The sequence below is a fragment of the Platalea leucorodia genome (assembly GCF_965183815.1).
Source record: "Platalea leucorodia genome assembly, chromosome: 23".
NCBI lineage: Eukaryota > Metazoa > Chordata > Aves > Pelecaniformes > Threskiornithidae > Platalea > Platalea leucorodia.
This window is the reverse complement of record NC_138845.1, coordinates 2,382,234-2,397,325: the sequence shown is the minus strand read 5'-3', so window position 1 is coordinate 2,397,325 and position 15,092 is coordinate 2,382,234. Positions and strand designations below refer to the sequence as shown.

Below are 15,092 nucleotides of genomic sequence, written 5' to 3'. Positions count from 1 at the left end.
TTTTCTCCCGACGGCTGCATCCGACTCGTGGCTGGGGGGGACCCAGGGAATATTCGGGGCCAGCGCTGCCCCAGCACCCCAGGGTGGGTGCCCAGCCCTCTGCCTCCGGCAGGAATAACCTCCTGCGGGTCCCCCGTGGGCGTTCGGGAGGGTCCGGGGATGCCGGGGACCTGGGGGGGCTGGGACACAGAGGGACTGGAGCTGCTGGCAGGATTTACCAGCTTTAATTAAAGCTGCTGCTCCTCGTGGCAATGATCCTGGCTGGCCCCGTGCCTCAGTTTCCCTTCTCCCACCCGGCCGTGGCCGTTTCAAGTCACGTTTCCCCCCGCCTCCCTTTCCCCCGTCTCAGGGTGTTTATTTTTCTCCCGTGCAGCATCTTGGGGGAAAATTAATGGGGCGAAGGAAGGAGGCGGCGGGGCGGCCGTTGCCATTCCGCTCACGGCCGGCTGCTCCGGGATGAGTCACCGGCCGTGCCGGGAGGGGGGGACGGTGGCTGCCGCGGCCCTGAGCCCCCCTCGGCCGAGCCCCCCGCGGCCGAGCCCCCTCGGCAGAGCCCCCTCGGCAGAGCCCCCTCGGCAGGGCCCGGTGGTACCGGGGCTGGGGGAGGCCGAGCGTGCGGCCCCGGCAGCCAAACCGAACCGCAGCCGCGATCGCGTGGCCAAGCGTGCGGCCGCCTCGTCCGGCACTAATTCCTTTATTAATTCATCCGGGGGGGAAAAACTGCTCCGGAGCGGGCTGGACTCCCCCGCTGCCCCCCTCCGGCTGCGCTCCCGGGGGGCTGAACTCCCCCGAATTAACGCCCAGAACCTGCTGATTATTCCAGATTGCTGCAAAAGTCTATTTTCGCGCTCATCAATCACGATATTAAAGCGGTAACGAGCTGCCGAGGCTCCCCGCCGGCAGCGCGGCTTTGTCTCGCGCGCATCCCTGCCCACGGCCTCTCCCGTGCCCGCCGCCCCCCGCGCCCCCCGCCTCGGGCTGCTCCGCGCCGTGGGGTCCCCCACTTTGTTCAAGTTGCAGCCCCCAGCCTGGCTTTGAGCCCCCCCAAAAAGTTTAGGGACCCCAAAAATGTCCCCAGCGGGGTATGGGAGCTCCCACGCCACGTGCCGGGGCTGGCAGCCCACCCTGCTGACCCCAGCGTGCGGGTGGGGGTCCCACGGGTGCCCCCTGCACCCTCAGGACACCCCACCAAAGCGGGGAGCCCCCCTGGGAGGGGGCACAGCCCCCCTTTTGGAGGCTAAAGGGATGCATCCCTGGGCAGCACCCATGGGTGCTAGCCGGCAAAGGCCGGGAGGGGACACGGCCCAGTGGCCAGCGACCTGGCTGAGCCACCGGGGACGATGGGCCAAGGTGGGGGCTCGGGGACGGTGCCCCGAGGGGGGGTCCCCACCTGGCCCCCCGGTGCCGCGGCGGTGGGTGCTGCGCACACCTACGGCGTTACATAAAGGCTTATTAATATTCCCCGGGGGCTGCGGCTCGGCGCGTGCCGCGGGAGGCTGCGCGGGTGCTGCCGTGCCCCCCGGCTCCATGGGACCCCCACCCCGGGCTCTGGCACCCCGATATCCCCCCCCGTGTGTGCCTGGAGCCCCCCGGGCCCTCGGCACTGGCCCCTGCGCCCCGAGGTTTCCCGGTGGGACATGGGTGGGATGGGTGGGGGGCCGCAGGGTGGGGGACGAGGTGTGTGCGGGGTGCAGGGGGCCGTGGGGCAGGGGATGGGGTGTCCATGAGCCCAGGGGATGGGGTCCCCTTGAGCTCAGGCCGCTCCCAAACCCCCCCGCACCCCTCAGCGCAGGGGGACGATGCCCGAACAGGCGAGAGGCCCAGCAGCCCCCCGGGTTTGGGTAGGTCCTACAATAACTAGGGGGCTGCCGCTGCCCCGCGGTCCCCGGTGTCCGTGTCCCCGGCCTGGGTGACGTGTGACGAACGGGGCAGGTCTCGGCAGGGAGCGGGGCTGGGGGAGGTGGGGGTCGCAGTGGGGCTCGGAGCAGCCCCCCTGCACGGCACACGGGGGTCACGGCCCCTCCCTGGGGGGCACCGGGGGCTCTGGCCCCTTCCGGGGCTGCCAAACCCAGTGAGACCCCCCACAGCCCCGCGGGGGTCCTGGGGGTGCCCCCCTCAGGGGTCCTGGGGTACAACCCCTATAGCCCCAGAGGGGTCCTGGGGGACCCCCCAGAGGGGTCCTGGACATCTCCCTCCCCAGGGGGGGCCCCGGGGCATCTGCGCCCACCCCCCCCCAGCCCCGGGGGGGTCCCGGGGCATCTCCCCCCCTCCCCATCGCCCCGGGGGGGTCCTGGGCCATCTCCCCCTCCCCATCGCCCCATGGGGGGTCCTGGGCCATCTCCCCCTCCCCATCGCCCCGGGGGGGTCCTGGGCCATCTCCCCCTCCCCATCGCTGAGCGGGGCGGCGGGGCTGGGCGGGCCCCCGTCCCGGCCCCCGCCCCCGGCTCCCCCCGCCCCTCCCCGCCCTCCCGCCGGTGCCGGTGCCGGTGCCGGCTCGGGGAAAGTTGCGGCGAGCCCCGGTCGGCGGAGGCAGAGCCAGCAGCAGCGGGAGGACCGGGGCACGGCGGTACCGGTGGCACCGGGGGCACAGGCAGCACCGGAGCACGGCAGGACCGGCGCTTCCCCGCCGAGCATCCCCGGGTAGGAGCGCGCAGCATCCCCGGTCCCCTCCGCCGCACGCCGGTGCTCCCCATCCCCGGTTCTCCTTTCCCGGTGCTTCCCTGTCCCCGGTGCTTCCCTGTCGCCGGTTCCCCCCATCGCCCGTTCTCCCCATCCCCGGTTCTCCTCTCCCGGTGCTTCCCCATCCCCGCTGCATCCCCATCCCCGCTTCTCCCCATCCCCGGTGCCCCCCATCCCGGTGCCCCCCCTCCCGGTCCTCCCACCCCCGGTGCCCGGGGATGCCATCTTAGCTCCGCCGCCCGGGCCGGTGCTGCCTGCGCAGCCGCCGGGTACCGGGCGGGGAGGGAGGCCGCTGCCGGGGCTGCGGGGCGGTACCGGCTGCTCCTCGGCCCGGCCCCGGCAGCGGCCGCGGGGCTGAGGGCGCGTCCCCGCCGCCGCAGGGGCCATGGAGCCGCCGCGGAGCCTCCCGGGGCTGGAGCCCGACCGGGAGGGGCTGGACCCGGCCGGCGGCTGCCCGTCCCCGCTGGAGATCAAGTCCGCCCCCAGCAAGAAGATCTGGGTCAAGCTCCGGGCGCTGTGAGTGACCCCCCAAACCGGGGACCCTCCCCCCAAACCGCAGACCCCCCCCTCCAAACCGGGGACCCCCCTCTTCAACCAGGGACCCCCAAACCAGGACCCCTGCGCCCACCTGAGCATCACACCCTGCCGAACCCCCCGACGCCCCGCTTTGGGGACCCCCTCATCCCCCTCCAAGAGCCCCCCCGGTGCCCCCCACCCCGTGTCCCCCCATCCCAGGCAGGAGTTTCAGCTGCCCTCCGGGTCCCCCCGGAGCCCTTTGCCCCCGGGGACCCCCCAGGTGTCCCCCATCCATGCGCTGCCCCCTGCACCCCCATGCAGGACCCCCCAGTCACCCTCGGGACCCCCACTGCACCCACTGCACCCCCTCGGGGTGGGGGCACCCATGAGCTTGGGGTGGGTCTGATGGGGCGGCTCTGGGGGTGCTGGGTGGGGGCAGGACCCCTCACCCCGGGCGGCAGAGGGCTGGGGTGCCCCCAACTCTGGGGGCGCAGAGCGGGTGCCAGGGTGCTGGCCGGCCCCAGAGAGGGGGGTGACACCCCCTGACACCCCAGGGTGCCACCCTGTGCCCCCCTCCTCACCGGGGGGCTCTGGGTGGCCCCGGGGGCGCCACCCCCCTCGCCCGGCGCGCGGTCGTGCTCACGCGTGGGCTCACGTGCGCGCGTGCCCCCTCGCGAACCCCCGGCACGTGCGCTCGCGCGGGTCCTCGTGCGGCGGGCGCAGGCGTGGGCGTGCGAGGGGCGTGCGCGGCCACGTGCGCACACGTGCGCGGGGCTGCCCTGCACATGGCGGCCGGCGAAGGCGCGCTCGTGCACGGGTGCACGCCGGCAGGGGTGTGCACAGCGCTGGTGTGACGGAGGGGACACGGGGACAAAGACGGGAGCCGGGTGCCCGTGTTGCACGCTCGCCGGCGAGCCGAGCGTGTTTCACACGAGCCCGAGGCCGGGGCAGGACTCAGCCGGGGTGTGAAACGTTGGTGCCAGAGCTCTCAGGGTGAGCGTGCAAGCCTGAGTGTGCAACCGGCTGCGCATGTTGCTGCGGGCGTGCAAGCGCCCGGTGGGAGCGTGCCGACGCGCGTGCGAGCGCACCTGGGCGCGTGCAGGCGTGAGCGTGGGTGGGAGCAGGGGTCCCCGCGCGTGTGCGCGCACGGGAGCAAGCGAGCGTGCACGGGAGCGCGTGTGCACACCCGCGCGCCGGAGCGCACCTGAGCGTGCGGCGGGGAGCGTGTGCGCGCGCAGGTGTGCGAGCGCGTGGGCTGCGCCGCGCTCCCGCTCCCCCCCGCCCCCGCCTGCCTCCCCCTCCCCGAAATCACTGGCAGCCGCCCCCGCGGTGGGGGCGTGCGGGGGGCCGGGGGGTCCCTGCCTGCGCCCTGCCTGCACCCCCCTGCGCCCCCCCTCCCTGCCAGCACCGAGGGGGCAGTGGGGACCCCTGCCTGGGGACCCTGAGGTGTCCCCGGGGTGCAGGATCCCGGCCCCCCGAGCGCTGGGGACCGGTTTCAGGTCCCCCAGGTGGGGATCAGCCGGGACGGAGGACCCCAGGGGAGGGAGCTGGAGGGGTCGGGGCACCCATGGGTGCACGTGGGGCTGCGGCATCAGTCCTGGGGGGGTCCCCAGCGCTGGCTGTACCCCGAGGCCAACCCTGAGCCCCTCCCTGGGTGGCCCTGGGGACACTGGTGCCGCTCTGGCGGCCTGCGGGGTGCCAGCGGCTCTGCGGGCACCGTCGTCCCCGTGGCAGGCCTGGGACACGGCGGGAGGTGGCACGGCGGGGGCTGGCAGCAGCGCGGGGCCGTGGGCGGTGACAGGCAGCCCGTGGGGACCGTGGGCACGGATGGCACCCACACGGCAGCGTGACGCAGCCCGACCCCTGCTCCCGCTGCCGGGTGGTGGCCGTCCCTCATCCCCGGGCTGTGCTCAGGGGTCCCAGCTCCGTCCATGACGGGCGAGTGACACAGGGGTCCCCCGTGGCCGTGCCACCAAGGGTGGGTGTCCCTGAGCATGGGTGTCCCCAGGGATGGGTGGCCGGGCGCTGGAAGGTGACGGCCGCCTTCCCCAAGGTCACATTCCCTCGCAGCTCGCCGAGCTTCGCGCTGGCTTTGAACGTGACGTCTGGCTGCCCCCCGGCCCCCCTCCCTCGCTCGCTGGCAGCCGTCACTGTCACCTTGGCCGGGGGACACGGTGGCCCCCGCCCGCCGAGCCGGGTCCCGTCGCTGCGCCGGGGCGAGGCGTGGGTGTGCAACAGCCGCGCGTGCCCTTGCACGCTTGCACGGACCGGCGCTCGCTCGCGCGCGCTCCGCTTCGCAGCCGTGCGCCGGCACCTGCAATCGGCCGCGTGTTCGCTTGCACACGCACACGCGTGCAGACGTGCACAGGCCGGTGGGCTCGTGCATCCCTCTGCACGCTTGCCTGCACATGCGTGTGCACAGGTTGCCGCCTGCCGTGCGGCCAGGCCGGAGCGACGCTAACGAGGCCCGGGAGCTCGTTAGGTGCTGGGAGGGGCGGGGGGGAGCGCGGGGGCCATGGGACCCGGGGTGGGACACAGAGGGGGACCCTTGGGGGACCCGGGGACGCTTTCGGGGCGCGAGGCCGGCTGCGGTGCGGGTCCCTTGGCGCGGGGCGGCGGCCGCTAATTAAAACAAATTGCAATCAGCCGGCAGGAAATCCCGCGGGAGCCGGGGCGGATGCGGCCCTCGCCAGCCCTCCTCGTCCGCCACGCTGCCAGCGCCCCGTGTCCCCCAGCTGCCAGTGCCCTGTGTCCCCCAGCTGCCAGCCCCGTGTCCCCCCGGAGTGGTGGGGGCTCCCCTTGTCCCCACACCCATGGCCAGGAACCCTGTCCCCACACGGTCCCACGGCCCCGCTGGCCCCGGCGTTCCCAGTGCTGGTGCTGGTCCCGCCTGGGCTGGCCAGGGTCACGGCACTGTCCCCTCCTGGGGACTGTCACCTGGGTCAGGGACAAGTGCCAGCATCTCCTGGGTCACTGCCGGTTGCGTCCTTCCCACGGGGTTTTAAGCTGTCCCCAACGCCAGGGGACAGGGGACACTGTCTCCTCTCGGCCAGTGACCCGGGGGTTTTGGGGCTGTCCCCGAGGAGCCACTGTGGTGGGGACCCCGTGGCCCCCACTGGGACCGTCCCCGTGACCCCTGTCCCCGCTGCGCCTCACACCGTGCCTCAGTTTCCCCAAGGGACAGAGGTGGTGGGGACAGGGCGGCTGAGGGCTGGCTGGCAGGGACACGCAGGACCACGCGTCACCCGCATGGCCGTGCACAGCCCCGCGCAGCCTCGCACGAGGACGCGTGACCTCGCCCTGCCTTGCACGAGCGTGCGCAGGTCCGGGGGTCTCGCCCGTCCCTGCACGCCCGCCTGGCGGGGCCCTCACGCCCGCTGCCGGCTCTCGTTAGCGCTAACGAGGTGCAGGGCTGCCGGGAGCCGCTGTGCAGAAGCCACCGCCGCGTCGCTCCCCCGGGGTTTTCGCTCGGGGCTGTGACCGCGGTGACGCTCCCGCCGCGGGGACACGGGGTGACGGTGCTGGGGACGCCGCGTCCCGGCTCGGGGCTGGCCATGGGAGCGGCATCGGGGGGGCTGGCCTCTGCCCCGTCCCACGGGACTGTCGCCGCGTGCTGTCCCCCTCCCCACGGCTTCAGGGTCACCCCGAGGTGGCCCCCGAGCCGCGGGCCGGGCTGGCAGCGTCACGGGAAACCGCTGGCAGTGGGGACAGGGGCCACCGGCCTTGGGGACTCTGCCCAGGTGGTGGGGACCCAGCGGGTGCTGGGTGGGCAGTGATGGGGACCAGTGGGTACCGATGGGGACCTGGTGGGTGCTGGTGGTCACTGATGGGGACCTGGTGGGTGCCAGGTGGGCAGAGATGGGGACCCAGTGGGCATTAATGGGGACCCGCTGAGTGCTGGTGGCAGTGACGGGGACCAGTGGGGACCCACTGGGTGCCAGGTGGGCAGTGATGGGGACCAGTGGGTGCTGGTGGCAGGGATGAGGACCCGCTGGGTGCCAAGCAGACACTAACGGGGACCAGTGGGGACCCTGTGGGCAGTGATGGGGACCAGTGGGTGCTGGTGGCAGGGATGAGGACCCGCTGGGTGCCAAGCAGACACTAACGGGGACCAGTGGGGACCCTGTGGGCAGTGATGGGGACCAGTGGGTGCTGGTGGCAGGGATGAGGACCTGCTGGGTGCCAAGCGGACACTAATGGGGACCAGTGGGGACCCCGTGGGCAGTGATGGGGACCAGTGGGTACCGATTTGGACCTGGTGGGTGCTGGTAGCAGTGATGGGGACCAGTGGGTACCAATAGGGACATGGTGGGTGCTGGTAGCAGTGATGGGGACCAGTGGGTACCGATTAGGACCTGGTGGGTGCTGGTGGCAGTGACAACGAGGCCTCCAGGAGGGGACAGGGTGGCCGAAGGGCTGAGCCAGACCAGGACAGGGACCAGCGTCCCACCAGGGGCCAGCAGCTGCCCCGTGTCCCCCCCCCCGACCCTTGCCCCAGCCCGGGGGGAGCCGGTGGAGCCCCGGGGGCCCGCGCCAGCCCGTGCCAGCCCGTGCCAGCCAGCGTGCGAGCAAGGCGGCTGCAGCGGGAGACACGGCTGATGGCTGCGGGGGCGGCGCTTCCCCGGGCGGCCAGATGGGACTCCCCCTCCCCTCCCCGCCGCCGCCTCCGCGCCCCCCGCCACGACAGACACACGGACACACAGACAGATGGCCGGGGGCCGGCCGGCTGCGGGCACACGCGTGTTCAGGCGTGTGTCAGACGGGGAGGGCTCGCCCGAGGCGCGGGCTGGGGAGAGGAGTGTACGGCTGTGCGCACGTGTGTGCGGCGTGCACGCGTGTGCGTTGGTGGAAAGGTGTGCATGTGTGTGCAAGTGTGCACACGTGTGTGTGCACCGTGGCGGGGTATTTGCAGGTGTGGGCACGTGTGGCGTGTGTGTAGCTGTTCCGAGTGTGCACCATGCGTGTGCGTGCGTGGTGCACACATGTGTGCGCATTGCTGGGCGTCTGTGTGCACGTGTGCATGTCTGTGTGCACGTGTGCATGCCTGTGTGCACACGCCTTGCACGTGTATGTGGGCATGTGTGCACGCACGTGTGTGCATGCACGTGTGCCCCTCAGCACCCAGCGCGGGGAGGCTTCTGGGGGGGAAACTGAGGCACGGGGGGGCGGGGGGGCTGAGCACCCTGACCCCGCCATGGGTCCCCAGGGTGCACAGGCATCCCACTGCTGGGGTGTCCCCCCCCCCCCAGGCTGTGTCCCCCCCCCATTCTGGCTTTGTCCCTGTCCCCAGGGACGTCCCAGCGGCTGCCGTGGCCCCGCTGACCCCGTGGGCTGGCGGGGACTTTGTCCCCGGTGTCACCCGGGGCCCTGCGCAGGGCGGGGAACGCCGGAGCTCCCGGGAGGGTGACACGGTGGGGACGGCCACCCTCGGGGCTGGGGACAGGGTGACCCCCCGGGCTCGGGGTGCCGGACTTCTCCAGTGTGGGGAGGGACACCCGCCACCCCCTGCCCGCGCCCCTGCCCAGTTCCCACAGCGGGGGTGCCCCCTCCCCGGTGCTGGGTGCTGAGCTCCAGATGCTGGGTGCAGGATGAGCCCTGGGCGCTAATCTCTGGGTGCAGGATAAGCTTTGGGTGCTGGGTGCAGGATAAGCTTTAGGTCCTGGGTGCTGAGCTCTGGCTGCTGGGTGCAGGAGGAACCCTGGGTGCTGTGTAGGTGCAGGCTGAAGGGTTTTGGGTGCGGGATGAGCTCTGGGTGCAGGGTGCTGTGTACCAAGTTCAGGATGAGCTCTGGGTGCAGGGTGCTGGGTACCGGGTGCAGGATGCGCTCTGGGTGCCATGGGCTCAGCTCTGCCCGCCGGGTCCTGGGTGCCCCCCGCCTCGACCCATCCCTCACTGCCGCCGTCGCTCCGGGGGTCCCCGGGCGGGCGCCCACCACCCCGCACCGACACGGGCCGCGTGCACACACGCACCTATAGGCGCTGCCCACGCGTGTCGAGGCGTGTGCGTGGGCGCATCCAGCCGCAGGGCAGCCGGGGACCCCCGCCGCTGCCACCCACCGCCACCCCCGTCCCCGGGGAGGCCGGTGACGCGCTGCCCGGCTGCCCGCAGGCTGCGCTACATGGTGAAGCAGCTGGAGACGGGCGAGGTGAACGTGGAGGAGCTGAAGAGGAACCTGGAGTACGCGGCCTCGCTGCTGGAGGCCGTCTACATCGACGAGACGAGGTGCGGGCGGGAGCCCTGGGGCGGCAGAGGGACATGGGGGGACGATGGCCACCCGCCCTGGTGCCATCCCGCCCCGTTCCCCGTCCCGCAGGCAGATGCTGGACACGGAGGATGAGCTGCGGGAGATGGGCTCGGACGCGGCGGTGCCCTCGGAGGTGCGGGACTGGCTGGCGGCCACCTTCACCCAGCAGGCGCGGGCCAAGGGGCGGCGGGCGGAGGAGAAGCCCAAGTTCCGCAGCATCGTTCACGCCGTCCAAGCCGGCATCTTCGTGGAGAGGTGGGTGCTGGGTGGCACCCCCGGGTGGACGGGGGAGACGGGGGGGGGGGGGGGCATGGCTGGGATGGAGATGGGGGGTGGGAGTGTGGTCCCTGGGGGGTTCGGGCTGTCCCGTGGCACCCAGGGGCTCTGCCTGGCACCCAGGGGGGTCCCCAGCATCCAGGGGGGTTCCCAGCACCAGGGACTGTCCCCCAGCACCCGGGTGGGTCCTCAGCACCCAGGTGGGTCCCCCAGCACCCACATCAGCCCTGCCTCCCCCCCGTTGCAGGATGTTTCGCCGGACGTACACAGCCGTGGGGCCCAGCTACTCCACCTCCGTCCTGAACTGCCTGAAGGTACCGTGGGGCGCGGGGGGCACCCCAATCCCCCCCAGGGACGCTGGCACGCTGCACCGGCCTGGCACTGCCTGGGCATGGCCCCCCTGCCCACACTGCTGGCTCTGCGGGACTCGGACTGGGATAGCTGGGGGAGATGGCACCCAGCGCTGCTGGGCACGGGTGGGCATCACCGGGCATTGCTGGGCATGGCTGGATGTTACTGGGCATGACTGGGCATTGCTGGGCTTCAGTGGACATTGCCTGGCACGGCTGGGCATCCCTGGGCATTGCTGGAGGTTGCCTGGCATCACCGGGCATCGCTGGGCACGGCTGGGTGTCACCGGGCGCTGGGCTTGCCCCGGCGCTGGGGTTAACGCCCCCGTCTCCCCGCAGAGCCTCGACCTGTGGTGCTTCGACGTCTTCGCGCTGAACCGGGTGACGGACGATCACTCCCTGAGGACCATCGTCTTCGAGCTCTTCACCCGACACAACCTCAACAGCCGCTTCAAGGTACGCCTGTTCCCGTGCCCACCCATGGGTGCCCCCGGGGATGGGTGCCTGGCACGTGCCGGTGGCTTCGCACGCGTGAGCGCATCCATGAGCGCGTGTGTCCGTGCCGCAGATCCCCTCCGTCTTCCTGACGACGCTGCTGGACGCGCTGGAGGCTGGCTACGGGAAGTACCGGAACCCTTACCACAACCAGGTCCACGCCGCCGACGTCACCCAGACCGTCCATTGCTTCTTGCTCCGCACCGGCATGCTGGTACGGGGGCGTGGGGCGTCCCACGGGGGTCCCACGGGGGTCCCGGGCCACGTCTGGGCCGGTGCCCGGTGCCGGTCTGGCTGGTCCAGGTGATGCTTGTTGCCACGGAGACGGCGCCACCTTGCGACTGCGCTGTCACCATGGAAACGTCACCAGGATGATGGGGGGACAGGGTGACCCCGGCGTGGGGGGGCGGGTGGGCACACGTGGGGTGACACCTGGCACATGTGTGCGCCCTGTCGTCCCCACACGGCTGTCATGGTTGTCACACGCACACGCCCACGCTTGCGGCCGTGACAGGCGTATGTGGCCGTGCACGTGCGTAGTCCCACGCGGTCATGCAAAAACACGCACACAGAGGACCCCAGACCCATTTGGCCCCGTGCCCCTCGCGGGGTGGCACTGGAGCACCCGGTGCCCGTCCCCGTCCCCCTGACGCCCGCGTCCCCCCAGCACTACCTGACGGAGATCGAGGTCCTGGCCATCATCTTCGCTGCCGCCATCCACGACTACGAGCACACGGGCACCACCAACAGCTTCCACATCCAGACCAAGTGAGGGCGGGTGGCACGGCACGGCACGGCGCGGGTGGCACGGCACGGCGCGGGTGGCACGGCACGGCGTGGGTGGCATGGCACAGCATGGGTGGCATGGCATGGCGCGGGTGGCACAGCACAGCATGGGTGGCACGGCACAGCGTGGGAAGAGCAGGCAGGGCTGGGGACATGTTATGGGGACATGTTATGGGGACACGCGGGACACTGTGGGGCATGGAAAGGACTGAGTGGCACCCTGGGGACACCCAGGGCACCTGGCGTCACCAGTATAGCTGGGATACAGATGCTGGCACTCTGGGGCCACCCAGGGCCACCCATACGGCCAGGATACAGTCATGCTGGCACCTTGGGGACATCCCTCTCCCCAGGGGGGCTCAGGCTGCCCTCCGCCGTGCCGGGGCCCCACCGTCCCCTCCGTCCCCAGGTCGGACTGTGCCATTCTCTACAATGACCGCTCGGTGCTGGAGAATCACCACATCAGCGCCGTCTTCCGCATGATGCAGGACGACGAGATGAACATCTTCGTCAACCTCACCAAGGACGAGTTTGCGTAAGGTCCCCGTCCCCGTCCCCGGGGCTGTCCCCAGCCGGGACGCGGGGCCCTGACGGCGTTTCCCCCCCTCCCCGGGGCGCAGGGAGCTGCGGGCTCTGGTGATCGAGATGGTCCTGGCCACCGACATGTCCTGCCACTTCCAGCAGGTGAAGTCCATGAAGACGTCCCTGCAGCAGCTGGAGCGGTGAGTACGGGAGCCCACCCAGGTCGGGGAGGGGGGGGGTCCCGGTGGTGGGGAGGGGGACGTGGTTTTGGGGACAAGGCTCAGCGCCGGGGTCCCCTCCCCAGGATCGATAAGTCCAAGGTGCTGTCGCTGCTGCTGCACGCGGCCGACATCAGCCACCCCACCAAGCAGTGGTCGGTGCACAGCCGCTGGACCAAAGCCCTGATGGAGGAGTTCTTCAGGCAGGTAGGGCGCCCGCGTCCCCGGGGACGGGTGGTGGGACGCGGGGACCACCCCTTGGGGACGCGGGGACCACCCCTTGGGGACACGTCTCCCTTGCCTTGCCAGGGGGACAAAGAGGCTGAGCTGGGGCTGCCCTTCTCGCCCCTCTGCGACCGCACCTCCACGCTGGTGGCCCAGTCCCAGATCGGTGAGTGGTGGTGGGTCCCCATCCCCTGCCACCGGCCCGGCCACGGGCAGGGGATGTCCCCATCGATGCCGTGTCCCTTCCTCACCGCAGGCTTCATCGACTTCATCGTGGAGCCCACCTTCTCGGTGCTGACCGATGTGGCTGAGAAGATGGTGCTGCCCCTCGCCGAGGACGGCACCAAAGCCAAGGGCAACCCGGTGGCCAGCCAGCAGGCCAGGTTGGCCGCGCCATCCTGCCTCAGTGTCCCCTTCCCCACGGGGAAGTGGTGGGGCTCAGCCTGGGGATGGGGGGCACCCACTTATTTTGGGACCTGGGAGGTGGCCGTGGTGGCTCTGCCCTGCTCCCAGCTGTCCCCGTCCCCGCAGCTCGCAGTGGCGGCAGCCGTCCCTGGATGAGCACCTGGAGCTGGGGGACATCAAAGCCGACCTGGCCGGCTTCCGCTCCACCTGGGCCAAGTACATCCAGGAGAACAAGCAGAAGTGGAAGGAGCGGGCGGCCAGCGGTAGGTGACAGCCACCGCAGCCACCGGGGAGAGGATGGGGACCGTCACGGGGATGTGCCAGGTCTCCCTGGGTGGGGAGGTGGCCCAAGCACAGGGTGGGTGGCTCCCAGACTCGTGGGGTGGGTGACACCCAGAGGGGGGGGGCGAGTTGGGGGGTTCTCAGCCCCCGTGGGTGGCTGGAGCGACCCCCCAGCCCCGCGTCCCGCCGCAGGCATCACCAACCAGGCGTCCATCGAGGAGCTGTCGCCCTGCGAGGAGCAGCTGCCCGCGGCCCCCAGCCGGCACAGGCAGAACGGGGACGTGGAATAGCACCGGGAGGAGCGAGGTGGGCACCGGGGGTCCGGGGGCCAAACTGGGTGAGGGGGAGGGAGTGGTGGCACCGCTGTGACTGTCCCCCCCACGACGGCAGGTCCTCGTCCAGCCGAGTGACGCCGTCTCGCCCAAAGTCTTCGACGCCATCGAATTCAGCACCATTTGCAGGGAAGGAGCCGCCCGGGGCCGCACAAGGATTCGTGCCAACCTCCGCGCCAGGAGCATCCCCGGGGCCGGCAGCCCCTCAGCCCGGCCAGCTCCGGCTGCCTGTGCCAAACCGGCCACCGAGCCGTGTGGCCTCAGGCCACGGGTGACGGTGACGCCGACCCTCTCACTGCCACACCAGCGGCTGCCTGGCCCCTGCCGCTGGGTTTTGTCCTTATGGCTTTTTAAAAAAGCTGCTTCTCACCCCGCTGGGTGCTTGGGGGGAGCTGGGGATGATGATGGTGGCGCTGGGGACAGCAGGGGACCGAGGGATGGAGGAGCCGTGTCGGGCACGCTGTCACCTCGAGGGCCACCGTGGTTCCCTCTGTTCCTGCTGGGTCTGTCCAGCCACAGCGCGATGGGTGGCCCCAAACGTCCCCTACGTGCCCTGAGCAGCCCTGTCCTGGGATCTGTGTCTCTCTGTCACCCCGGGCTGGGGACACGTCCCTATGGGACCTGTCCCCAGGGCCGCTGACCCCAAGGGCACCTCAGGGCTTCCCCTCGGGCCCCTGCCCCACGCGGTGTGGGCGAGGCTGGGAGACGCGGGGGGCAGCGAGGCGGTGACGGGGCAGCGCGCGCGGGGCTGGAGCAGGGGCTGGGGCACGGCGGGAGGGCAGGATTGGGCCCTGAAGCGGCAGTGCCAGCCCCTGGTGCCGGCATCCCCCAGCTCCAGGGGGCCTCCAGCACCTTCTGGCTCCGGTGTGCTTCCAGCCTCGCTGGCTCCGGCGTGACTCCAGCATCCTCCAGCTCCAGCATGCCCCCGGTATCCCCCCGCTTCCTCCGCCCCGCCATGCCTCCAGCATCCCGGCCCCGGTGCGCCCTGCGCATCCTCTTGGCATCCCGGCTCCGGCATGCCTCGAGCATCCTCCGGCATCCCGGCTCCCGGCGTGCCTCCAGCCTCTTCCAGCTCCGGCATCCTCCTGCTTCGGCATCTCGGCTCCGGCCCCCCTGCCCCACCGTGTCCGTCGCCCAGCGCCCGGCCGCCGCGGCACGGCCCGTCTGTGTTTGTACTTTTCTACCCTGCGGTAACGCGTTGTGTCCCCACCCGGTCACTGCTGGCAGAATTCCACCTCGCGCCCACCCACACACGCATGCGAAACGAAGCGCCGCTGCTAACGAGCAATTAATAAACCGTACGCCACCACCAGCCTGGTTCCCGCACCCTCGTCCCGGGCCCTGGGGACCCGGCGGTGCCGTGGCCTGCGACCGGCCGGGAGGGGGACAGAGGGGGTGGCAGGGCTGGATCGGACCCCCGGAGGCGGGTGCTGCCCCCCAGCACCCAAGGGGGGTCCCGGCCCCCCGTCACGAAGGCAAGGAGGAGGCGGCGGGGAGAAGGGATCCCTTTAATACCGGCTGAGGCGGGGGGTCCCCGCGCCCGCCCAGGCGTGTGCACGCGTGCTCTGTGTGTACGCACATGGGCGTGCATGCGAATCACATGTGCAAAGTGCGCGGGCGTCCCCCTCCCGTGTCCGTGTGTGCACGCGCGTGTGCGCGCAGCGGGGTGTGCGAACGCCCGGGGCTCCCCCACGGGTGCATGCGTGTGCACGCTCCCCCCGCCACACGTGTGCAAGCGTGCACACCAACCCGCGTGTGCATG

At 71.6% G+C, this 15,092-nt stretch overlaps 1 protein-coding gene across 2 annotated transcripts; it reads left to right on the top strand.

Annotated features, from left to right (window-relative positions):
- Positions 1–3,111: 3,111 nt before the first annotated feature.
- PDE1B (phosphodiesterase 1B) lies at positions 3,112–13,306 on the top strand. 2 transcript variants are annotated; one of them, XM_082332344.1, is made up of 14 exons: positions 3,112–3,195; positions 9,304–9,417; positions 9,509–9,694; positions 9,963–10,029; positions 10,405–10,521; positions 10,634–10,774; positions 11,228–11,328; positions 11,756–11,881; positions 11,967–12,068; positions 12,173–12,293; positions 12,396–12,477; positions 12,568–12,694; positions 12,843–12,979; positions 13,191–13,306. In XM_082332344.1, the coding sequence occupies exons 2-14, from the start codon at positions 9,314–9,316 to the stop codon at positions 13,286–13,288; spliced, it is 1,509 nt and encodes a 502-aa protein (XP_082188470.1). In that variant the 5' UTR covers positions 3,112–3,195; positions 9,304–9,313; the 3' UTR covers positions 13,289–13,306. The 2 variants fall into 2 exon arrangements, with proteins under 2 accessions (XP_082188470.1, XP_082188471.1); XM_082332345.1 differs by having other exon boundaries at positions 3,137–3,195; positions 12,825–12,979.
- Positions 13,307–15,092: the final 1,786 nt, after the last annotated feature.